Genomic DNA, 25,960 nt, shown 5'->3' on the forward strand with positions numbered 1-25,960 from the left:
GAGCTGAGGATGCCTGTGCCCCGTTCTCCCGCCCTGGTCCAGCACTTGCTGGGTGATTGGCAGCTGAGGCAGGCTGATGGGAGCCAGGCTCCGACCTCAGATGTGTCCGGGTGGCCACGTCCTAGTTGGCGATGGTGAGCCTTGTTCCTGGAGCTGGGTCAGCTGTCCTCTGGTTAGCACAATTTTGTGTGCCTGACGCACAGTGAGGCCACGCACTGGAACGTCAGAGTTTGGAGCAGAGAAAGGTTTATTGCAGGGCCATGCAAAGGAGACTGGTGGCTCATGCCGTAAAAAGCCCCCAGCTCCTCAAAGGGTTTCGGCAAAAGCCAGGTGAGGGAGTGGGGCAGGTAGTAGGGTATGTGATCAGCTCCTGCACAATTCTCAGATTAGCTGATGGCGAGGGAACAGGGCAGGGTCACAGGGGTTAATGTTATCAGTCCTTAGGCTCCAGGAGGCCTGGGGCTATGGGCTCATGGTCATCAAGTAGTTAACATCTTCCATTTGGTGAGGGTTTTAGCATCTGCAAAACAACTCAGGAAATGTGCATCAGATACTGTTATCTGAGTACTTCCGAGAGGCCCCATGGCAGAGGACATGGGGAGGGGTCTGTCCTGGGGACAGACAGACCCATTGGGTCCTGCTCAGTTACACTCTGGTCACCTTCACTGCTCCCTGCTTAGCGTTTAAACGATATTACTGCCGTCTCAAATGAAGAATGATGAAAGGGAGCAGCATGGTTTTGTTTTCTGCGTGTGCGTGTGTGTCTGTGTGCGTGTGTGCGTGTGCGTGTCTATATTAGGAAGAGATACGCACATGGGTTTCAATGCATTAAGTGTTTTCCCCGTTTGCTGCAGTCTCCACCACTCCCTATTATGCACCTAGTTCACTGCCTCGTTTTCTTACATGACGAATCCCTGAAAGAATCTCAATTTGTGATCCCTGAGAGAACCAATCCCCACATCACACCGCACACCCATCTTTTAAAAGCCTACTCTTGGAAAACAGTTAGTTTTAGTCATTTATATGTTAGAGGAAAACCATTTCCTTTTCATTACTTCTTTCTGCTAAGGATAACTGATCCTTAATCTTTTATACTAATTCTAAAAAAACGGTTTAGTGCTTCCCATGTTTTAAGAGGAGTTTGGCTTTAACAAAACTGCCCCCAGCCCCAGTCTGTAGGTGGTCACGCCCAGTTGGCATCACAGCCATTCTATTAAGGTCTTAATTTAGAAATCTGTGAATAGGCAAAGTATCTATTAGAGCTACTCCATCAAAATCTCACCATCACCCATGCTCCCAATTGGGAGGAGAGAGGCCGCACCTGACTGGGCCCAGGGTCCAGGGTAGCACTCCAAGCCTATCCGCCTGTGGCCCTGGGGTTACTCCGAGCCTTGCTGGCCCCTTCTCCTCCTCTCTGCACGGCTCTGTTTGCAGCAGGCCAGGACTGGGCGCCAGGGGCGGGTCCACCGTGGGCACACACCTGCCTCCACCACAGAAATGGGGGTGCGCGTGCTGTCTTAGCTCAGGCTGCCAGAGCAAAATGCATGAGACTGGGTGCCTGAAACAACAGAAATTTACTTCTCCTGGTTCTGGAGGCTCGAAGTCCAAGATCAAGGTGTCTGCAGGGTCTGGTTCTGCTGAGGACCCGCCTCCTGGCTTGTACACTGCCGCCTACTCATCATGTCCTCACTGGGTGGGGAGAGGGCCCTCCTCCTCTCCTTACAAGGACACTAATCCCACCCGCCAGGGCCTCACCCTCGTGACCTTGGCCTCATCTAACGCTTATGACCTCCCAAAGGCTCCGCCTCCAGAGACCATTGCATTGGGGGTGAGGGCTTCACCATATGAATTTAGGGGGAGGCATTCAGTTTGTAACAGGAAGCCAGCAGGTTTTTGCTACATGTGATCGGACTGTGTGATCTGTTAGGTCAGCACCCTTCCAGGACATTCCCCAGGTCTTCAGCCCAGAAGAAGCACCTGCTTCATTTTCATCTGTTTGCCACCAAGTGAAATACACCATGTAAACACTGCCTGCATCTTTCCCCTGTAAGTGAGTTCCTGCATGATCCGTATTTATCTGAGGGAACTACTCACAAGAGGATTTGAAAGACATTAAGGGGTCCTGCCTCAAGCTAAACTACAAAAGTCAGTCTTTGGTGCCTGAGAAGAAAGCGGTGCCTTGTCGGGTTGTCAGACTGTTGTTCTGTTCATCTGCTCTGTGTGTGTGTGTGTGTGTGGGTGTGTGTGGGTGTGTGTGGTGGAGTCCTATTCTTCCTGAGACTGGAAGCTGACAGCTCCTGGGGACAGTTCTTAATTAAGTCCCTTTGTGTGCAAATCCGTTCTCTGACAGCCAGTAGAAAGACAAAAAGAACAAAACAAAACCAGAATCTTCTCTGAAGACGCAGGAAGCAGCAGCTTGCGGTAGCTCCGTGGCCATTGGCTTGTGCTGGAGGCTGGAAGGTGGCCGTGGACCAGGTTCATCCGGGGCTGCTATTCCCATGGGAGGGAAGATGGTGGGTGGGGACGGAGGGGCTGGAGCCCTCCCTGCTGGCCCTGATGTACGAGGGGAGCTCAGACAGCGGGCGGAGCCAGGGAGGCATGGGCTGCTGGGTGGGCACCTCTGTGTCTGGCCCGGACCCTGCTGCTTCCCAGGGTGGAGACAGAGCCTTGCTCTAGTTGAAGATATTTCAGGTCGAGGAAACTTGAGTAAGGTTGGGAAAGGACTTAGTTTGAGGTGACTGTTGAAAAGAAAGCTGGGACCTGCATAGCATCTTCCAGGCATCTTGCAGGGAGTCGGGAGGGTGGTCAGAGCAGGCAGGGTGGCCCAGCACATACTCATGAAGATGGTACGTGAGCAGAGCCCGGTGGCCTGACCAGACCCTGCGTTCCGGCCGCTGCCTTGCCTTGCTGTGTGGGTTTCTTGACAATTCACCCGACCCCTGGGTGTGTGTTCACCCCGTAAAAATGCAGAGTTGAAAAGCATTGCTCCTGCGTTTTCTTCCAGCTCCAAAATATCACAGCTCCGGGTTATCAGAAGCTAATGAGACCTGTGGTTTAAGTAGAAGGGGATTCCCCTTAAGTGCAGCGCACTTGACCCTGGGCACTTTTGGGAAGACACTAAGCAGCTGGAAGGACACTTTCGCCATCTGGTGACAAAAGTGTGACAGTGGCTTTGGGAGGATGCTTTTCATCCAGGGCCACGCCAAGGACTGCTTTCAGCGAAGGGCGATTTTCGCTCCTGCCTCTTGTTTCTTCTTTTTCTTTTTTTTCCTTTCTTTGTTTTTATTAGTTTCAGATATCATTTGATTTTATCACATTCAATTTTTGTTAAAATAAAATGAACATTATCCTATTAAAATGTAACGTCAGAAAAATAGAGAGAGGTTATTAAAGAAGTTACTATCCTTTTTGGGGAGAGAAGATATGCTTGAACAGAGGAATTCTTTTTTTTTTAAGAAGATTATCTGATTGCAAAACTTTAACTTAGATTGTTGTTTTGGAGGTAAAGAAAAAAATGAAATGATAAAACGATATAGTATCCAAACTCTAATACACTTACTTTAGATTTTTATTTTGAAAACTATTGAAAAATTACTTCTGGAAAAAAAGGTTAAAATTTATATTTATCTCTGTACACGGCAGCTTGTTTCTTAATTGGAAGTTATCAGAATAATTATGCAACAGGGTCATAACGCGCAAACAGAACTCAAATGCACAAACACTGAGATCTCGTTCTTTAGCTTTAGAACAATTCTTCTAGTTCTGCTGATGGTGGGAAACGTTATGCTTTCCAGTTTAGAATTCTAAGTCTCTTTGGGGTAGGTTCTCAGCCCCAGGAGGGAACCGTGGAGCCGGCGAGGCCCCTCCTTGTCTCCATGGCGCCCCTCTCCACCTGCTCTATCCTCCCCAGCTGACTTATCCACATTCCAGTCTGATCCCTTTCCTCTCCCTCCCACTCCAAGAAACAGCTCTGCCTTTAAAAGCCATAACATGCACACAGCTCAGCTGCCATCTGCCATCGCCTGCTTTTCTGTTAGTTTCTCTTTTTATGTGTCAGCTCCCCAGCCAGACTGGGCACAGAGGTGAGCGACTTGGGTGTGTCTTTGTGTCTCTCTGTGAGGATACAGGATTCTGTTCGGGTCCTGAGCCTATGGGATTGGTCAGTGGAGGGTGGAGGGCCTGGTGGTGGGGCTGAGAAGCCTGCTCTTGTATCGTTGCCCTGATCCCCAGCCTGCAGGGTGGGTGTGTCCACATCGTATATCTTCCACTTTTGGATTTGAAGTTTGTTCACTGCGTAAGTAAGAGAGTATGAGTCCTCAGCTACTCCTTATAAATGTGAGCGATATATAGGAAACACTGACACACAGAGTAGAATAGTTAGGAAAGATGTAATAGGCAGAGGGTGGTGTGACACCTGCTCCCCACGTGCAGGACTGGATTGCTCCAAAATCTCGAGGTTTTGCTTCCTGATCTCAGGCTGTGCACTTAGGGACCCTGTTTCTAGCCATGCCCTTTATGCACTTGTCAGATCCCTTCTGGAAAGCCTCTGCTTTCGTGTCTATATCATCCTAGCATCTGTATCTTCTCTTCCATTTGTGGATTAAATGTGTAATCCACATCTTGATCCCTCATGATGGAAAGATTCCTCTTTCTTCCCTTTGCCTCCTGTGTGGGCATCCAATCCTCCAGCAGCTCCTTACCAGGTGGTGACAGCCCTTCCTGAAGCAAAGCTGTAGATTTCATTTTTTATGTTTCTCCTCATGTGCTGTGCAAGTTAATTTCAGCTCCTGTGTCTTTAAATGGTTTCTTCCTTGACTCAGTCAATATTTATTGAGCCTGTGCAGCGTTTTGCATCAGCTCAGTTGCTGTAATCATCCTGGATGTGACAGAGACATGACACGCCCTGGCCCTTGAGTTGCACTGAATCTAGCTGGCAGCTGACTGCAGGCTGGGAGTCGGGCTCTCAGTGACAGGACACAGTGCTCTTGGCCAACACGCCCGGAGGAATTCAAGGGGTCCTGGGCTTATGGAGATTCAAAGGAAGGGGGGAGGGTCGAGGAACTGGGAAAGAGGAAGGGAGAGGGAAGCCCGGATTTCAGGGTTTCTCTTTGTTTTCATGTTAATCTTAGTTTGTGTCATTGTAGAATCCAACACTATGGGGGTTAGAAACATAAACGGAACCTCTCTGGTGATGGACAAAATAGAGAAATGGAGAGAAGACTTTATTTTAGGTGGAATGGTTTTAACTGAGAAAGGTCTGGGCTGACACCTCTTAGCTCACAAATTAATCCCATCTATGAAAACATTACAATTCCTTGGGAAGCTATGCTGGGATTTTCGTGCCTCTCATTTGTCTGTTCCTGGGGAGGCATCTGCATTCAGCCTGGAATTAGTGGGGTTTCGTGGCACCCACGCCAGCAACCACAGGGCGAAGTTCCAGATAGGAAATATAATGGTGGTTGCTCGTCAGAGAGCAGGATTCTGGTGATACAAGGCATCTTTGAGTTCTCACCCAGGCCACTGGCCTTTTCTGGCAGCTCAGGACAGAAAGATGTGTTGAAGCTGGATTTAAGAAAAGTATGTTGGCCTTTCCAAGTAGGTGGGCATTCTGCTGGGTGTGGAAGGTGCAGCTGTGTAGGCAGGATAGAGCAGGAGGAAGTGTCTGGAAATTAGTTTCTTTTTTTTGTGCATGAATTTTCATAGCAGCTTGATGGGTAACAGCCCCAAACTAGAAACAACCCAAATGTCCATAAACAAGTAAATGGATAAACAAACTGTAGCATGTCTATACAATGGAATATTGTCAAAAAGGAATGACAGGAAACAGCACAGATGCATCTCAAAATAACTATGCTGAGTACAAGAAACCAGACAAGAAAGAGTACATGTATGAAATAAGTTTCTGCCTTCCAGAATGCAAAGACATTTGGGACACAGACAAGAGTGAGATTCAAATTCAACCTGCCTTCTGCTGTATTTCAGAGCCTGGTCCTTCTCATGGTTATGAAATGACACAAGGCAAAGCTCCTTATAGATAGCTATCTAACTGCACCAGAGTCCATAAATGTGAAATATATGAGATAAAATACAACTGCTAACAAGCAGCTAGTACAGAAGCTCCTCCCAAACGACCACTTACTTCGTGTAGATCCTTTTATGTACGAGGCCCTGACTGTAAGCGGTTTCCATTAGGAAGGCCTCATTCTACATCTGAGAAGTGTTTCCCACGTAAATTAGATTGCTCGTTCCTACTTAGCTGTTTAGAAACCGGCTCAATATGTATTTTACAGGCCTTAACTGCCTACGTACATGTGATACGGACATGTATATCATTACTGCGCATTCCGAGGGTCTAACTAATTGTGAAAATACTTTAGCTGCCATCAAGTTAAGATCTTTCTTTCCCCTCTGCTGTGCACTTTGTATTCACGGCTGCTTCGTGGAAAGCATGCTCAGACGTGTCTGTTCTGCATGGTTTTGCTTCAGGTTAGACCCACGTTGCAGCACTGTCGTTCCTAAGCCACAGTCACTGGGGTGACTCTGAAAGCAGAGGGGGCCAGTGAGAGCCCTCAGCAGAGCCCTCAGCATCAGTACCTGGATCCGAGGCTGGTCCAGGCGCTGGCCCTTTGCCAGCCTTCCTAACCCCTCCCCCTCCTCCCCCCCAGCCATCACCCATGTTCCTACCTGCCTGGAACTAGCACAAGTGGGTCTCATCGGTCTGGGCTCAGGATTGGGATGAATGAATGAAGAGCACAGAGCTTCTCTTTACTCTCACTCCCAATTCTGCAAGACTGTGCTCTTTTCCTCCAGCACAGCGGTTGACTACTCCAGCCCATAGTGGGTACCTTGAGAATGGCTCCTCTTCCCCAGATGCCCGGGTGTTCCTCTAGGTGCTCCATCTAAGTTCTGTACAAAACTTGATTTGTAACCGGAAGATTGCAGAGGATGGCATTTCTGTCATTAGGCGTGTTATACAAGGTGTAGGTGGCTATTGCTAGCAGGCGGGATTGCAGAAACACACCCTAGAAGCTCATGTTCCTGCTCGCAGATCCAGCAATGCACTGGGCATTCTTACCTTCCGTTTGCACAGAAGGACAGAGAACATGGGTCGACAGGAGGCCTTCTGGTGCTTGAGCTGGTATCTGAGGGCTCTTCGGCTGGGGTGACGCTCAGACCTGGTGCCTGGAATCAGAGCAGCATGTGGAATCCAGTCACAGTCTGGGCAGGCTGACGTCCCACCAGGGTCCCAGACACCGGAGCTGGCTGCCCCACCTGCTACCATGGGGTGTGGGGTGGATCCCAGCCACACGAGTGGGCTGGGGCAGACAGAGCAGGGCTGGGAGCTGAGGCCGGGGAGGGACACACACACACTCGTGACCCTCACTGTAAGCCTCAATTGTGATTTCTGAGAAGTAAGCAAATCTCCCCATAGTTGAACCAGGATTTCCAAGTGTGTAGCGATAGTAAGACCCACAGTTCAAGTTCTGAGCATGCTGCAGACCTTTCAGAATTTAGCAGTCCTGGCTGCGTGTGTGGTTTGAGCATGGCTCTGTGGTGGGAGAGGGCGATGTTTCAGGCCCAGAGCGGGAGGAGGGTTTCGTTTGCAGGCCTGCCCAGGAGGGGCCCCTCGGGGCCTGTGACGATACCTTTCTGATTTGGAGTTGCATCTTTGTTGTTCTCCTGAAGCCCTGTCCTGGGGACAGGACAGAAGGGCCCTTCTCTCCTTTCAAATTCCAAACCGAAATGGGGCTTTTTCCTGCCCCCTGCAGAACAAGAAGGGGGTGGGAAGGGCCTTGAACTCGAGCCGGAGCCCTGTCTCTGATGAAAGGTCTGCCCACAGCCTTCCAGAACAGGAAGGGCCGTGCTCCTTTCTTGAGGACAGACCCCAGTCATCCCCGGCCCTCTTTGCTCCTTCCTGACTATCCAGCCCTCCAGATGGGACCGTCCTCACCTCACCCGGGGCAGGGGCTGCCTCCCCACCGTCTGACCCAGAGGGCGAGTGCCCTCCAGACTGTGTGTCCCGCCCTGGAGGGGGCAGTGAGGAGTCTTACAGTGTTCCAGAAGCAGAGGGCGTGGTCAGCTCCTGGACATTCTTCTGATTGGCTGCTGGTGAGGTCATCGGGAGTCGGCATCAGCAACCTCCTGGCTCCAGCTGGTCTGGGGTCTCCGTGCTGGTGAGCAGCTTGCAGCTAACTTCTCCCACCCGGTGGGGATGTCAGTATCTGCAAAACAGGTCAAAGGACACGGCTCAGAATATTGTCTACAGGGCTTGAGGAGGAGCTAAGTTAAAGGTCCTTGACTTTGTTTAATGGCTAAAGTATTATTTTGTCTTGCTTGACTGTTTCCCTTTCTTTCTGCATGTTCTCACTTCTCTGATTAAATTTACTCTTTGGCTAAAGTTTTTCTACAGACAAAAGACAGGCTGAGGACATGGGTGAGGGTCTATTTGGGGAAGGACCCATAGGGTCCTGCTCGGTTACATCCTGTGCAACTCAGGGTCTCTGCTTTTAGAATTCCGAATCCTTTTCTTATCCTGCTTGCTGAGTAAACCCACCCTGGACACAAGGATGCTACAGGCTGACAAGAGAACTGGTAGGAGACAAGGACAGGAGGAGAGCGTTGGCAGAGAGACGCTTGTTATGGTAGCGAGAGAACCTTCTTGTGCCAGCACCGCTTCTCAAAAACGTGCCTTTACGTTGTTGTAAGATTGATTTTTAACTTCTAAGGCTATAATGCAGACCGGGTCAAGATTTTGTCCCGGGCCACTCTAAAGTTTTCTTCTCAGTGTTTTCTTTCTTTTGTTACTTTCGAAGCGTGAACACACACACACACACACACACACACACACACACCCCTAAGTCGTGACTCCCAGCCAGACAGTGGTCTAGCGCCTTTCAGTACAAATTGAGCTTTTGCTTCATGCAGTAACCAGACCACTTGGTGGAGTTTGCAGTTTGGGGTTTTTGCACGGTATAGACCAAGGGAGCACCCGCGAGTGCTGTTTGCGCAGTGCTGGTCGTGCCACTCGTGTTGCACGCAAAAGTCAAGTGGGGCCTCCCTGCCCAGAAGACTGTTTGGTACCCCATCCACACTGTCCTTTAAAGCACGTATTTCCACATCACAAGTCCCGATTGCTGGGTCCACATGTGCTGTTTCTGCTTTGGCATGGGTCACCCCAGATGAAAAATCACTCTGTGGGTGGTTTCCAGGAAAAAAGGAATCATCCCCGTCACGGCCAGCCTGAGTCGCTACAGGAGGATTTGTTGGCAGTGTCCAGCGTTGCCAGGAATGGCCATTACGCTTGATTGGAGCCACCCAAAAAGGTAGAATTGGGGCCAGTGGCTGGAAAGTGCAGCAAGGCCAGTTGGAGCCTGGAGATGAAGGCCATGGTGACGCTGGGTGACGACCCCTGAGAGGCCTTGGACTCGAGCCGGAGCCCTGTCTCGGATGAAAGGTCTGCCCACAGCCGGTGGCCTGATGCCTCTGGGTCTCAGTTTCCTCTCCAGAAACTAGGGCGATCATGTTAGTAGGGGTGTTTAGTATTGATCTCATGAGACTGACATGAGATCACGTTGGGACGGCTCCCCGCCGGGTCCCCGGCCCTGAGAAGCCCCCCGTTTCTCCTTCCTTTACCCCGCCCTTCCTGCCCTGCTCTGCTGTCTTCTCACAGCAGAGATGCTGGGGGCGGGCTGGGCTGACTGGGTGGCCCTGGGCAGAGCTGTGGGAAAAGGGTTCACCTGCAGGATGCGTGGCTGGGCAAGAATTCAATATGACGTGTTATTTAATTTTTTAAGAAACAAAACCCTTTCTTCAACAGAAAGCTTATAAAGAAGCTCACTATGTGGGTTGATAAAAATACAGAGGCTCGGGTGTGGAGCTGGGAGGGATTGAGCCCCACCAGTGTGCCCCTCCTTCCCCCCAGGGGAGCCTGCTCAGCCCCAGTCCCGTCCTCACGCTCTGGAACCCCGGGGCTGGTGAGTGCCTGACGTTCAGGGCCGAGGATGGAGACACTGCCCTGACCGTGGCCTGTGTTGCAGGTGTCGCCGTGCGAGCGGTGTCGCTGCGAGGCCAGCGGGGAAGTGCTGTGCGCGGTGTCCGCGTGTCCACAGACCGAGTGCGTGGACCCCGTGTACGAGCCCGACCAGTGCTGCCCAATCTGCAAAAACGGTAGGTGGATGCGCGTCCGGCCCGCGACCACGCAGGGGTCCCTGCGCGCTTCCCGCCGATGAACCACGGGATGCAGTGCGGGATACACTGCGGGAGGCATGTGAGTTTCAGTATTTGCATCCACGCCCTTGCACGCGGGTCCCTGCCCTCTGGGCCCCGGGGACCCGCGGGAGCTGGGCTCCAGTAAGGCCTGCTCTGTCTTATCGGTGTCAGCACAGTGTTTTACACACGTTTAGTTCTTTGGGGGAAAATCCAATTTCCACTCTTGAGGAGAGTCGCTTATTTTAATTTAACTTTGTTTGTTCTTGCAAAGCAGTTTCTCTCTTTCCGAGACAAATCAAACATGCCGGTTGGGCTTATTTACTTTTCATTACTAAGTGGATTAAACGTGAAACATCGTTGAATATTTTTCATAAGCAACATTGGCAGGAAGAGAACCCCCTCTTACTCCCAGTGAGAGCCTGGGGGAGATCAAAAGCCTTGTCTGCTTTGTGAAAGAAAAATGGCAGGATGGCTTTGGTTAGCAAGGGAGAGTGTTTCCTCATCCTAAAGGATAAGTACTTTGTACCTGCGATGTGGCGTGCATCCAGGCTTCACTTTAAGAGGGTGTTGAGAAGAGTGGGTTCCCAGGGAGGATGGGATGAAGACCCGTGGCTCAGGATGGTGGTTGGATGAAGCAGTTGAGCGCAGCTTGGAAGAGAGCAGACTCTGGACATAAGACCACATCTTCAAGTACATGCGGGTACTGCCTTGGGAGAGGGTTGGGCCGTCTCTGTGTGGCCCCAAGGCCACGGTGCTAGGACGAAGCCAGGGCAGAGTGTCTCAAAAAGAAGAAGGCAACTCCATGACCTGAGCGTTTCAGAGACGGGAGGGGCTCACCTGTGATGTTATCAGCTCGTCATCTGTGGGGTTGCTGGACATCAGGCCGTGTGGTGTGGGCTTTGTCAGTGGCTGACGGTTACACGGGGCTGCTATTAGTGTCTGCAATTCTGAGATTCTGCAGTCATGCCCACTGTGTGGGCTGTGAGGTTCCACGGATGCCTTTCACCAAGTGCACACAGATACCCAGATTTCACCACAAGAAATTTTAAAACTCTTGAAAGGAATCAATAGAAGAGGATGTGAAGCTTCTGTGGAAGCAGGACGGTGGCAGCCTCTCCACCGGTGGTGTGGAGTGAAGTAAGCATGGGGAGGGGGCGCTGGTGCCTGGGGTTGGTGAGGAGACCGCAACGACTGAGGTCCAGGCTGCAGCACACTGCACGAGGCGGCATGACTGAGCCTTCCCGAGTCAGTGATACTTAGTGAATGGCTTGAATATAAGTGGCTCAAATAGTTGGCATCTTAAGCATGCAAGATATTGTGTGGCTCTTGTCAGTTATGACAAAAAAATAAACACAAAGTTTTGGCCTTAGACAGGGAATCCTCGTTTCGATGTTTACAAAAGATGGAAAGACATGATTTCCATCCTTGAGGATATTTTCAATCCCCGAAACTTTAGAAAGGTTTCAGACCTACAGAAAAGTTGATAAATAGCACAAAGAACAGAGGTATACCCTTCACTGTATTTACCTATTATTCACATTTTGCCGTTTTATTTGCTTTATCTCTTTTGAGCTCTGTCTCTGTCCCCGTCTCTCCCTATCTCTGTATATCACCCAACACTGTCAATACATTTGCTTATTTGTTCTTTTTCATAATACACACAGGATACCTTCTATTTATACCACAACCAGCATGAAACCTACTGGTTAAAGTTCAAGATTTTTTTGCAGTTCTTTTTGCCCTTAAGATATATCCCACTTAGGGTATAGAGTTAGAGAACTTAGAAATTATTTGAATTAATTCTTTATCCTGTGTGGATATGTTAAAATTTTATAAAGATTTAAAGTCACTTATTTCTGGTTGATTCAGTTTTTAATGTTAAGATTTAATTTTATTGTTTGAAGAAGCAAACAGTGTTCAAAAGTAAAACCTGTATAAATACGGTATAGTCAGAGATTCACAGAATGTTTTACTGTTGCACTGATGGTTTGGGGAGAGAGATGGTTGTTGCCCTGATAGCAAACTTCTAAATGCTCTACCATTGCCTTTACACTTTGAGAGACAGCATAGAATGAAATAAGGCAGGATTGGGGGTATTGTATTAAAGATTCTTAGAAGGAGGATGAATATGTTTTGTAAAACTAGATTAAGAAAGATTACAGGATACAAAAGGATTTGTATTCAAAGGTTTGATCCAATTATATCAAAACAGCAACAACTTTTTATTTTCAGGAATACACCCAGAAATAAATGTAAATGTCTAATCATGTAAATTTAAATTTACTCTTAAATTTTGTTATAACGTATTCACTAGATATAATCTGTCTTTCATCTGTCTCTAGCTGTAGGGTATTCTGACCTTGACAGGGCAAATGGTGTTCGGAATTCTTACTGAAAAATTTGCTTGAAAAGTGAGAACAGTTTCTATCAGAAATGAAAGTCCTGTAATAATTGGTTGAGATTAGTGAATAAGTGACAGTGGTCCATCCCTACTGCTGTGCACAAAAATCAATGTTTTCAATAAGAAAAAGTTATACATCTGATAGATCACAGATTACAGGACATCAGAAGTGATGCCTTGTAAAATTAAATGTTTGGATAGACTTAGCTTGGATGGAAAGGAAAATCACGATTCAGTTGCAAGCTGCCAAAGTCACTTGCATCAAAGGAACAAAAGTTTGACATCAAGAATGCCTGGAATATAAATAAATGATCACAAGTAACATACAACTTAAAATAATCACTTTGTTGATTTGTATAGATCAATCTCCCAAGGATTTTCTTTTCTTTGGGACTGGTTTTTGGATTTTTCCTACTGATACAAACAGTGAGTATTCTATTGACTTTTGGGATTTCAGGTTTTCTCTGGTGCTGGTGTACCTCAGATGAGGCTTACGTTCACAGCACACATTCCCTTCAAGCCGGAGATCAGAAGACTTCCGTCCTGCTTGTGTGCACCTTACCTTACTTTAAACATTCAAAGGAAGGAAACTGACGAATGTAAGACATTGATGTTGACATACGAGGGCCTTGTTGGGATTAGCGCTGATTCTCCAACGTGGAATATTATACCCAAGAGGGAATATGTACACCAAAAGCACAAAGGCACTGAGTATAGAGATTGTATATCTCCCTGAAGTATTCAGTACTACTTGACGGTAGTTGTTTAGAACTTTATTTCCACCAGAAAATGAATATGGCTATTTTTGGAGGAAAATGAAAACTTTTATGAAATTTTTAAGATAAATATGGAGACTTCAAACTATTAGAAGCACTTTCATGGAAAACATGTGAGAAGTACTAAGAATTGGACATGGTTGTTTTTGTGTTTCTCTTGTGTATTTCAGAGAGTAAGATAAGATCATAATTAAACCACATGTAGTGAGTTGGACAGAACTGAATGATACGTGTGTGTGTGATTCATATCAAGATCCTTCTCACAAGGAAAAGCCTACTCCCGTCGTATGGCTTCAACATTACATTTTTCCAAAATTTTTACCAAAGTGATAATACCAATCTTGTGGAAACACTTGATCATTATTTAAGATGACATGATCTTAACCATAAAAAAAATAAAGGAAACTACAAATATCAGAATTAATACTTGATTATACCAAGTTTGTTTTACAAAATCAATATGTAAAAGTCAGCTGTATGTCTAGATACCAGCAACAAACAAATAGAAATGAATTAAAAACTACTCTTTCAAATAACATCGTACATACCAAATAATTAGAAGTAAATGTAACAAAATTGGACAAGAGTGCCACACTTAAAAATCTTGAAGATTTATTGAGAGAAATTAAAGAAATCCTCAGTAAATGGAAGGATAGACAATATTCATGATTGGAAAACTCACTAATGTAAAGATGTCAGCAGCCTCAAATTATTCTATTAAAGAAATAAAATCTATGTATTCAGCATAATTCCAGTAAAAAAAATACAATGACTTTTTTTGTGCAAGTTACCAAATTGATTTTAAAATCCACATGGAAAGACAAGTTAAAAACTGGCCAGTGAAATACAGAAGAAGAACAGCAAAGCTGTAAAATGTATACTGTAAAAGTGATTAACACATTGTGGTACTGTCTCAAAGATCAAAAGACTGACAAACCAGAGCAGAATAGAGTCAGAAAAGACTTAGGAATGAAAAACCTCTAGATACACGATGAAGCTGATCCTGCAGTATAGTGGGGAGGGGGTGATCTTTCCAATAAATGCTACTAGGTCAGTTGGGAGCAATATGAAGATGAATGTTGATTTCTTCCTCACACTGTACAAAAAAAAACAGTTCCAAATAGATTACAGATTTAAATATGAAAGTTAAAATAATGCTTTCAGAGGAAAACATAGAACATCTTTATGATTTTGATTAGGCAAAGGTTAATTTTAAAAGATACTAAAAGCACTAACCATATGGAAAGAACTGATACATTGGACTTTATTAAAACTAAAAACCTCTGTTCATCAAACAACATTACTAAACCAATGCAAAGCAGCTCACATGTTGGGAAAAATATATGCAATGCATATATCTGACAAATGAATAAACCATTCTAACACAGAAAAACAAACTAGAGAGGTGAAAAAGTAGAGATGAAAAGTAGAAAGAAAAATGTAAAGGGATTCCAACTGTCTGTGGACCTCTGTGTCTTTCTTCTAGTTCCACTAATCATACACACAAGTTTTCTCACTGAGTTGTATGTACTGGGATGCTGCCACTCACCACTACTTTTGTAACATTGTAGTTCTGTGATAGGACCTGCTCTTGGTGTAGAGTCACGAGAGAACAATAAATTGGATTTCCTATTTTAGTGAAAATAATCTAGTATTAATCTGAAGTAGATTGTGATAAATTAAGATGCATATTTTAATTCTTAGAGCAATCACTAAGAAAATGAACAAAGGAATTAAACATAGCACACTAAAAAATATTTATTTAACTTAAAAAAGGCAGTCAGGGAGGATCAGAGGAATATAAAGCCAGAAAACTTGTAGACAACAAATAAAAAAATGTATATGCACTTAATAATAGAACCTCAAAATACAGAAAATAAAAATTGATAGAATTCAAAGGAGAAATAGAAACTTAATCATAGTTGGAAATTTCAACAAGCTATTCAATAATTCACAGAAAATCTAGACAGAAAATTAGCAAGGATATGGAAGACTTGAATGACACTGTCAACTAACTTGACCTAACTGACATATATGTGGAACATGGCACCCAGCCACTGAAGAATGCTTTTCAAGTTGGTGGACATTCTCCAGGGTAGACCATATGTCGGGACATAAAACAAATCTTAATAAATGTAAAGAACTTACTCATACAAACTTTATTCTTTGAACATAACCGAGTTCAGCAGAATCGATAACAGAAGGAATCTGGGAAATTTGCAAATATTTACAAATTACATAGCACACTTCTGAATAACCCATGTGTCAATGAAGAAATCACAGAGAAATTAGAAAATATTTTGAACTAGTACAAATGGCAACAGACCATACTAAAATGTATGGGATGATGCTAAGGCAGTGATTAGAGGGAAATTTACAGCTTTAAGCACCTATATCAGAAAAGAAGAAAGCTCTCCAATAAATATGTAAGCTTCCACCCTAAGGAATGAGTGGAAGAAGAGCAAAGTATTCTAAAAACATAGCACACAGTGAAAGAGAGAAAGTAACAAAAACGTGAGCAGAAATAAATAGGATAGAAAATAGGAAAAGCTTAGGAGAAAGTTAGTTCAGTTAAGTTAGCTCTTTGAAACCTGGGACTTTGAAAACATCAGTAAAACTGACAAAACTTTCACTAAGCTAAGAAAAAATCAGAGAGACAAATCAAGATGGAAAGAGGAGACATTATTACCGACCCTACGAAAATGAAAAGGAATATAAGGTGATATTATTAACAACTTTATACCAACAAATTGAACGAGTTGGAAGAAATGGACAAATTTCTAAGAGAACACAAATTGCTAAGACTAACTCAGTTCATTTCTGAATTGCCCTAAAAGAAATAAAAATTCAAATTTGTAATCAAAAGCTTCCCACAAATAAAAATCTAAACCTACATGGATTCACTTTAAATATATTGTCAAATATTTAAAGAAAAAAATAACACCAATCCTTCACAAACTCATTCAGGAAATAAAGATGAAGGAACATTTCTCAATTTATTCTGTGTGTTTTTTATGGTCCTGGTACTAAAGCAAAGCAAAGGTATCACACACAAAAATACAACTACAGATCAATTTCTTTCATGATTATATATGGAAAACTCCTTAACAAAATATTAACAATCTGAATCCAGCACCATAAAAGGGATAATACACTATAACCAAGTGAAATTTATCCTGGGAATGCAAGGTTGGTTTATGATCTGAAAAATCAATTAGTGTAATATGCATATTATCAAAAAGATAAAGAATAAGAAAAATTACCTAAAAAATGGAGAAGAGGTATTTGACAGTATTCAACACTCATTCATGATTAAAGCTCTCAACAAAATAGCAAAAGTGAAATTTCTATCCTGATAAAGGGCAACTATGAATAATCTATAGCTATAGCTAACATCATACTTAATGGTGAAAGACTGGATGTTTCACCAATAAGATCAGAGAGAAGGCAAGAATATCCACTTTTGCCACTTTTATCCACTACTGTAGTGGAGGTTCTACATGGTGGGGTTAAAAAGAGGAAGAAAGAAAGAAAAAAAATACAATAAAGCAAATTAAGAGGTAAAATTGCCTTTACTCAGAGATGTCATGAAAAATATTTGAAAAATTCCAAGGATTACACACACACACACACACACGCAACTATTAGAACTAATGAAGAATAACATCAGATTAATGTATACAAAGTCATTTTTTGTAGCAAGCAGTGAACCACTAGCAATGGACAATAAAAAAGAAATTGAGAAAATAGCTCCACTTGTAATAGCATCAAAAAGAATAGAATACTAAGGAATAAATTACCAACAGATGTGCAAGATTTATACACTGAAAGCTACACATTATTACTGAAAAGAGATATAAATAAATGGAGAGACATTTTATGAGTAGAAGTCTTAATATCATCAAGATTGCAGTTGTCGCCAAATTGATCTATAAATTCAATGAAATTCTATACAAATCCCAACACACTTTTTGGGTAGAAATTGACAAGCTGATCTTCAAATTCCTATGGATCATAAAGGATAGACAAAACAATTTGAAAATGAACAAAACTGGAGAATTTGCACTATCCAATTTCATAACATATTATAAAATCTTAATAATCAATATACGGTGGTATTGGTGTAAGGATAGACGTGCAATAATGGAACAGAATTGAAAGTCTAGAAATAAACGCAGAATGTAAATCCTTACCTATTTATTTTTCACCAAGATACTAAGGCATTTCAACAGGGAAAGAATGAAAGAACATCCTTTTCAACAAATGGTGCTGGGGTTATAAGACACCCTTGTGAAAAAAAGAAAAAAATTAACTTACATCCTTACTTAGATCACCCCATATACAAACACTAACTCAAAATGAATCACAGACCTAAATGTAAGAGTTTAAACTATATAATTTTTATATTATTAAAAATAGAACATCTTCATGACCTTAGGTTGGGCAAAGAGTTCTTAGATTCAACACCAAAATCACAACTCATGAAAGGGAAAAAAACTGATAAATTGAATATCATAGAAATTAAAAGCTTTCACATTTCAAAGCACCTCATTACAAAAATGAAAATATAAGCTACAGACAGTGAGAAAATGTTTACAAATTATATACCTGATAAGTCTTGTATCCAGTATATATAAAGAACTCATACAACTCAATAAGAAGATGAACAACCCCAATAAAAAATGGACAGAGGATTTGAACAGACAATTCAGTGAAGAAGGTAAACAAATGGTAAATAAGCACATAAAAATATGCTCAACCTCCTTGGTCCTCAAAAATTAAAGGCACAGTGGGATAACAGTATACCCCCTCTAGAATGGTTCTAATCAAAAAGATAGACAACATCAGGTGTTGGCACAGATGTGGAGAAACTGGAGCCCTCAAGTATTTCTGGTGGGAATGGTCCATATGCTTTGGAAAACAGTTTGACATTTTCTTAAACAGTGAAACAAAAACTTTTATCTATCCTAGCAATTGCATCCTGGAATTCAATCCCAGGAAACTGAACACATGTCTATGCAAAGGTGTGTAGGTAAATATTCATAGCAATATTATCCTTTGTAGCCAAAAATAAATAGAAATAACCCAAAAGTCCATCAGCTGGTGAATGGATAAACAACGTGATTATATCCACGCAATGAAGATCCACCAATAAAAAGAGATCAGCAAATGATAAGTATATGCTACAAAATGCATGAACCTCAAAAACATCCTAAATGAAAGAAGCTAGTTGCAAAGACCACATATTGTATGATTCTACTTATTTGGAATGTCTAGTGAAGGCAAATTTACACAGGGAGAAAGCCCCTCAGTGGTGGCCTAGATCTAGGATCAAAGAGGGGAATTAATCACAGATGGGCAGGAGGGAATTTACTGAGGTGAGAGAATGTTTATTAACTGGGTTGATTACTAAGATCATTAAATTGTACACTTAGAAGGGGTGAGTTTTATGGTGTTTAAAATATACCTCGATAAAGCTGCTAAAAATATGGATAGTCTCTTTAAAAGATAGACAGGTGAAATTTTTGTAATTTCCTTTGATTGAATTCTAAGGCCAGCCTTGATTACACATCTTTTCATCTTCCCTGAGAAAGTGCCTTTTCAAACCCTGTACTGGTGCCTTTGATAACTATGAAATCTTTTCATTAAGCCTGTAGAAGCTGAGGCCCTTCTAAGTATATACCGTTATGGACCTTGAAGAGCTAGGAGGCCATAAAGGGTTGCAGACACACAAACCCAAAGAGGCCCATGGGGTTTTCTAGACTTCCTGTGCTCTGGAGCCCCGTGCATGACACAGACGTACAGCCCACACAAACCCCTCTTCTGTATTCTTCACTCGCGGTGTGGACACCTCTCTGACCCCTTCAGTGCTGCACTCCCCCATGTCATTCTAGACTCTCCCTCATAATGACCCAACTTCCCAGGACACGGGGCTGCAGATGCAGGGAGAATGGAGGTCGCTGGGTACATCCAGATCTCATGCAGGTATTGTGCTCTTCTGGGATCCCAGAGCCCAGGAGGCAGGGTTCACCCAGCTCAACCCTGGTGAGCATCACCTCCAGGACTTGTTATAACACAGATTCACTGACGCACCCCCTCCCCAGAGTTCCTGATCCAGCTGGTCTGGCCTGGAGCCTGAGAATTTGCATTTTTAATATGTGCCTCCCTTGGTGTTTTTGGTGCTGCTGGTCTTGGGACCACCTTGGAGAACCACTGCTTTGAGGTGCTCATTTTCTCACTTTTTAAAAATTTTTCCCCCCAGTCAAGTTTAATAAGAGAAGCACACAGTGGAGCTGTGCAGTTTTAGGCATGAATGAGATCTTTTTGAGATTTTGATGCATTTTTGTTGTTTTTCTAGAGATTTTAGAGTTTATAGAAATATGTAGTATGTAATATTTTAAAAATTGAAATCTCAGGGCAGAGAAAAAATGGCTGTTGAATGGCAAGTGAGAAAAAGTTAGTATAGACACATGCTCCCCATCACCCTGTGTTTCATAACAACTCGTTGTTAAAGACGGTCTGCAGAGTTGACAATAAGTTTTCTAGCAGCCGAAGCAGAAAAGAGAAACTTAATAAATATCACCTACACAGAGAAACACCCCAGAGGAAATGACTTCCTAATAAGCAATTTTCCTAAAAAATAATACCTAAATAAAGTTTTTTTCTCATACCAATTTACAGTCTCTGGAGGTGTAGAAGTGTTTATTATTGGCCTTATTTTTTATGTTAAAAAAAACTAAAATGAAGAGAATTTAAATCTGATCACAGTGATTTTGTAACTTGCTGATATAAGCCATATGGTATATTTTTTCCTGGTTCAGTGTGCTTATCTTTTTTTCAATTTTATTGAAGTACAGTTGATTTACACTGTTGTGTTAATTTCTTCTGTACACCAAAGTAACTCAGTTTTATATATATATTCTTTTTTATATTCTTTTCCATTATCGTTTGTTACAGGATATTGAATATAGTTCCCTGTGCTGTACAGTAGGACTTTGTTGTTTATCCATCCTGTATATAGATTACATCTGCTAATCCAAAGCTCTCACTCCTTCCTTCTCCCTCCCCGCTCCCCCTCGGCAACCACACGTCTGTTCTTTATGTCTCTGAGTCTGTTTTTGTTTCATAGATACGTTGATTTGTATCGTAGTTTAGATTCCACATGTAAGTGATATCATATGCTGTCTTTCTCTTTCTGACTTAGTTCACTTAGTATAATAATCTCTAGGTCCATCCATGTTGATGCAAATGGCATGCTAACTAGATTTTTTTAATGTCAAAGCTTTATTCACCTTCTTGTTAGTGTTTCCCAATGTAGACCAAGAACTTAACTCCAAGGTGCTAGCGGATTTCTTATCCGTGTGTTTACTTACATTTTGGTTTAGTGGGAGTAAAGATTCAGTTCGTATTCCATGAATCCTCACAGAGCCCAGTGAGCATCGATACTTATGCTTTAGAGAAGCACTTGCGTGCCCCATGGTGTTCCTCCTCCTTCGTGAACTGTGAACTAAGATCAGCTCTGGGTTTGCAGAGGTCTAAGCCAGGTGAAGATGCTGGGTGTCCTGAGTGCAGACGGCTCTCAGGTCTGCTCACTTCTGACAAGTTAGACATAGAGAAGGGTTGGGTCGGGGCTGATCTCTTGATTTCAGGAACTTAGTTTGTTTTCATTTCCTCTGGAGACCTTTGAATTAGCAGCTCCTCTTTGCAAATTTGTGAATAGCTTAAAATGACACTTTTGTTTGCAAACATTGGGGCAAAACCTTAATTTTTAAGATAAATAAATCAAGTTAGACACAGCCTGCCCTGAAGTCGTTGCTACCCAGTTATCACGATGAAGTGCTTTCGTGAGTTAGGTGCTCACATGAACCTAGGCAGAAAGTGTATGGCCGTGGCTTTATCTGCATGTTTCCTAGAGTCTGGGTGCATTTGGCTGTGGATTTTAGACCAGTCTCGGGCTCAGGCCACAGACCAGCCTCCACGAGGCTTGGCCACTTCCAGTCTGCATCGTGCCCTTTGAACTTGCTGAGGACCCGCCTGGAGTCCCTTCCCAGTCTCCCCCTTTTTATAAAGACTGGCACTCAAATGTCCTCACCTGGAAAACCTTCTCTGTCCTGTTTCCTACAGGAGGTTAATTCCCCTGTGTGTCCTTCTCACAACCCAGAACCCAAATCACATGTCTTCTGATGTAATTAAGCATGTCCTTTTGTTGAACTTTTGGCTCTTTTGTTGAATGCTGGGTTCTTTTTTTAGATTTAGAGGAGTCTGTGTGTATGTATGTGTGTGGGTGTGCGCTTATGTATTGCTTTTATGAAAGTTAGAGGCACTTATTATATATTTTACATCAAATACAAAGATGAGTCAGGTTCTGGTTCCTGCCCTTATGAGCTCACCATCTAGACGGGGAAGTGGTCTGTAAATAACCTGTCTGCTGCTTTCGTTGAATGATGAGGAAAGTGGTGAGGGAAGCAGAGGAAAAAAACTGAGTAATACTGCAGTAAAACGTCACCATGTGTGTGGCCTCTGTTTGCTTTTGAATTATTTCATTAGGATAATGTCACGGGAGTGAGATGATTAGGTCAAAGGCTTGGAACATTTTTATCGTCCTGGTACATATTGCCATGTTGTTTTACAGGAGGTCGTGCACAGGGTAAAATCTCTGGTTCTATGATAAAATCGCTAACCTTTCATTAATTTAATTTATAGAACATTGTGCCCATTGTTTGAATATTAAGACTGAAAACTCTACAGTGTTTTGATGCTATTTTTCCTACAATGTGTTCTACTTCTCTACCTTCTTAACAAAATAACTTTAAAGAGAACTTTCATGGTTCTTGATTACTGAAAGTCACTGATGTGAAAACCAGTGATTGGACTGCCCCATTATACAATGAGGGCTTCAGAGTAAGAATCTGATCAAGTAACCTGATTTCTCTGTATCCTTTCTGGAAAATGGACATATTAAGTGTAGCTACATCTGTGGATGTTTTGTGACAATTAACTAACATGATGGATTTAGACGAGTTTCATTCATTCAGTCAGCAGATATCGACTGATCCTCTGCTGTATGCCAGGAGATAAGATGGCAATGGGAAAGACCATGGGAGGGGAAGGGGTGATTTCCCCAGGGGTGAGGAGGCTCTGAGGGGGCCAGGGAGGATTGTGGCCCCAGAGGTGGCTGGGCAGTGGAGGGATGAAGGTCCCCCTGTTTGTGGGCTGGGATAGCCCTGCAGGCCTGGAGGTGGAAGCAGAGCTGGGGCCTGCCAGGCAGGGGCACAAGGATACATTTCCAGCTGTATTTCACAGGCAAGGCCCTTTGTTCTCTAGAAGATTATCCATTCATACTCCTTCGCCATCATTCATCTGTTAAAAGCCACTTGGTCATTAATCCAGTGGTCTCAGATACCTCCAGACTGTGTCCTCAGCAAAAGGGAAATCAATTTTCACGAGATACAGTAAAGCCATTCATCCAAGGCAGGCAGATACCTGTACCCCATCCACCGCTTGATCAATGGTGCCATTACCAGAGGTAGCTTGGAATTGCATCCAGAACTCTTCCATGGGATGCGTTCTGGTAGAAATGAGCTGTCAGTGGCTGACAGCATGAGACACATGGCCCTGTGGACAGCTCGCCCAATCTCCAGGAGAACAAGGCGATGAATATTCTCAGCCAGGACTTCCAGTGGGTGCGTCCACGGGATGCAAAATACCCTCTCTGTTGATCAGAAGATGCATTCTGCTTACACTAACAGCAAAACCCAGCCTCTTATTTGTATTTCAGGAAGATAAGCTCCAGGTATAAAAGAGCCCATTACCCCAGGAGGTCCCCCTAAACCACCAGTTCTGAAAATTGCATCTCATCTTTTCTCAAACAAATGCCTTCGCTTAAGAGTAGTTACAATTTGGTAATCCTGACAGCTGTGAACTGAATTTATCTTTAATCACACATTCCCTGAGTGTCTATGGAAAGCACGTCAGCCATCACTGAGTAAAGCATTATTATAGGAGAGAAAAACATCACCACTCTTTACTTAAGAGCGCTCATATTAGATAATAAGAATGATAGGCCTCTGAATAGAGTGTCTGTATTTTAACCTGTGTTATAACTTGACTCTCATAACCCTGGATAAAAATGCGGTTGTTTGGGCAACCTTTGGTCCCCTGAGGCGGTGAGGTCACGGTGGGTACCAAGGTACACTTTAAACTTCACCTCCTGAGAGCACCAGATGCTGGTACATCTGAATCCAGGTCACCTCTGGAGAGAAAGGCTAAAAATGGGTGGACTTTGAAACAAGGCAGACTTTTCTGACCATTAGAACTCTTTGTCAGCAGTGTTCAGAGGCTGGGGAGCCCAGTTCAGAGATAAGTACTTTCCAACTTGGACCAGATGACTGAAAGAGCACTTCAGTGCTAAAACTGATTATTCTTTGACACTAATGCATACATTAGTCAGGATGTCCCAGGCATCCTGACTCAGCAATCCACCCTGGTGGCACAGAAAGAACAAGTTTCCTTTCTTTGGTTAATTCGGACGTTATCTTCTTTTTTTTCCTCATCTTCTGTTATGTCACTAAGTCATTCTGTAAATTAACAAGATAAACAGTTAAGACAAGATAAACACTTATTCTTTGAAGAACAACAGAGAGAAGACCCCGTATCACCTTCCTCTAAAACACATGGAGAGAAACATAAAAACCGGGCAGGGCGATCTGAGCCTCCCCAAGGGGCCTGGAGCTGGCGGCAGGGTTGCTGGCTCTGGTTCCACCCACCCTCTGCTGCTGCCACATCTGGACCTCACTTTCCTTATCTGTGAAAGGGAATAGATAGGGGAGAATATATATGAACTTGCCTTTGCAAATTAAAACCTGTTATATATCTGTCATTTGAAGGAGGGATATGCCTTAGCAAACAAAATACATGTGATTAATATTTACGAAAAGCCCCAAACATTCCCCCCTAAAAGCCCCAAATTCATTTATCTCCTAATAATTAGATTTTTGAAGCCCCCCTTGCCGCCCCTTGGACAGGCCCAACACACCCATAGCCGCCCAGCTTGCCCACAGGGCCCCCGCCTCCCCGCCACGAGCCTTCCTGGGCTGAACCTGCCCAGAGCTGTGGCCACACTTCGCCTGCTTCTCTGCAGTTGCTCCCTCCACCTGGAAGGCATCAGAAGCCTCTGGAACCAACAACTCTACCTGTTTCCAAGGGCCAGTGCTGATGTCTGTGTCCCATGTTACACGTGTTCCTCACCTTCCTATCACAGGAAACACTGCGGCCCCCGGACCTTTGTGTTCGCCACCCCCAGGAGTGATTCCGTGTTGGCCAGCTTTTTCCTGTGCAGCCGTGGACGGCCCCCAAGGCCAGGGCACAGGACTTGCTCATTTCATCCTCCATTCTTGGCTGTTTAGAATAAACTGTCAACTATATTGTTTCTTTACATGTTTCCAAAGTCTTAATCCCTTCTAAAAAGACCGAGCTCCCTGCCTTTACTTTGAGAGACTGACCATACCAAGCTCCCCCCAAACCCTGGAAGCAAATTTTGTCGTTTCAGCTCTTGTAAATACCTTCCTGACCCTCGACCCCACTGCCTCTTCGGGCTCTGACCCATTTCTGAGTGCCAGGAACATCTCACATCAACCACTTCAAACCCCAGGCTTCAAGAAACAATGATCACCAAGGCAGCCTGCTGTTCATTATGTAAAATACAGCATCGGAATAATGAAGATGTGAAACTGTTCCCTCTGGCCCTGTGAGTAATGAAAAGCCTCCAGGAAGGGCTCATTCATTAAGATTTTATAAGCAGGGGGGGGAATAAAAGGATATTTGTTTTAAAGAAAGCTATTTTCATCCAGTCTGGTCTTATTTTAGAGGACATTTGGAGAGAATGTAAATTTATTTTTAAAAAACAATAAAAATGAAATCCAGCGCCTGCAAAAAGTCTTTCACCTGCCGGTAAGATGCTTCACTAGTAACGTTTTGTTCACAAATTCGAATCAAACAGACAAGAATCTGATTTTTGCTCTGTGTTCTGATGGCATGTTAATCTGTTTAAGTGCCTATACCGGGAATCCAGAGGAAAGCTGAAACTGGCTGTTCTTCCCTGCCATTAAACTTACAGTGATTTACAGCACCTCACTCAACAGGCAAAACCCCCAAACTGTCAAAATCCTTTGTGAAATTACCAAAAAGGTGAAAATGGACAGTCCTACCCCAAGGAAGCAGCACTCTGGCGGGACAGGAGTCCCTGAAAAGGTGATTGGACAGGGATGAGAAGCTGAGCTGTGTGCCCCCCATGCCCCCACCCCACATGGAAGTCTGAATAATGCTTTACTGTTTGGCAAATAATGATTTCCCTAGCAACGAGCTCAAAAAAAATTTTTTTTAAAGGAATGAAATTAGGAAGAAAGTGAACATTTAACAGACCTTTAGTATTGATTTTCTGTTTCTCAAAGCTATTGAAGATGAGCCAGTAATTTGCACAAACTTTGTCTAGTCATTTTAGAGAGCTGTAGTGAATTCACTAAGCAGTTAGGAATAAACTAGAAAACATCCATCTGTTTAAGAAGTATCAGCTTGT

The 25,960-nt window shown here is 43.7% G+C and overlaps 1 protein-coding gene across 4 annotated transcripts in view; it reads left to right on the plus strand.

Annotated features, from left to right (window-relative positions):
• Window positions 1-25,960, plus strand: part of VWC2 (von Willebrand factor C domain containing 2) — a 117,425-nt gene that overhangs the window by 14,207 nt on the left and 77,258 nt on the right. For 3 of the 4 annotated variants that reach the window (XM_073809479.1, XM_073809480.1, XM_019939610.3), the window contains one exon: window positions 10,038-10,167. In XM_073809479.1, the coding sequence (XP_073665580.1) occupies window positions 10,038-10,167 (130 nt within the window). Of the gene's footprint in view, window positions 1-10,037; window positions 10,168-13,067; window positions 13,913-25,960 lie in introns of those variants that run through there. The other variant, XM_019939616.3, reaches the window with a different exon arrangement.

This window comes from Tursiops truncatus, chromosome 9 (assembly GCF_011762595.2).
Source record: "Tursiops truncatus isolate mTurTru1 chromosome 9, mTurTru1.mat.Y, whole genome shotgun sequence".
Taxonomy (NCBI): Eukaryota; Metazoa; Chordata; class Mammalia; order Artiodactyla; family Delphinidae; genus Tursiops; species Tursiops truncatus.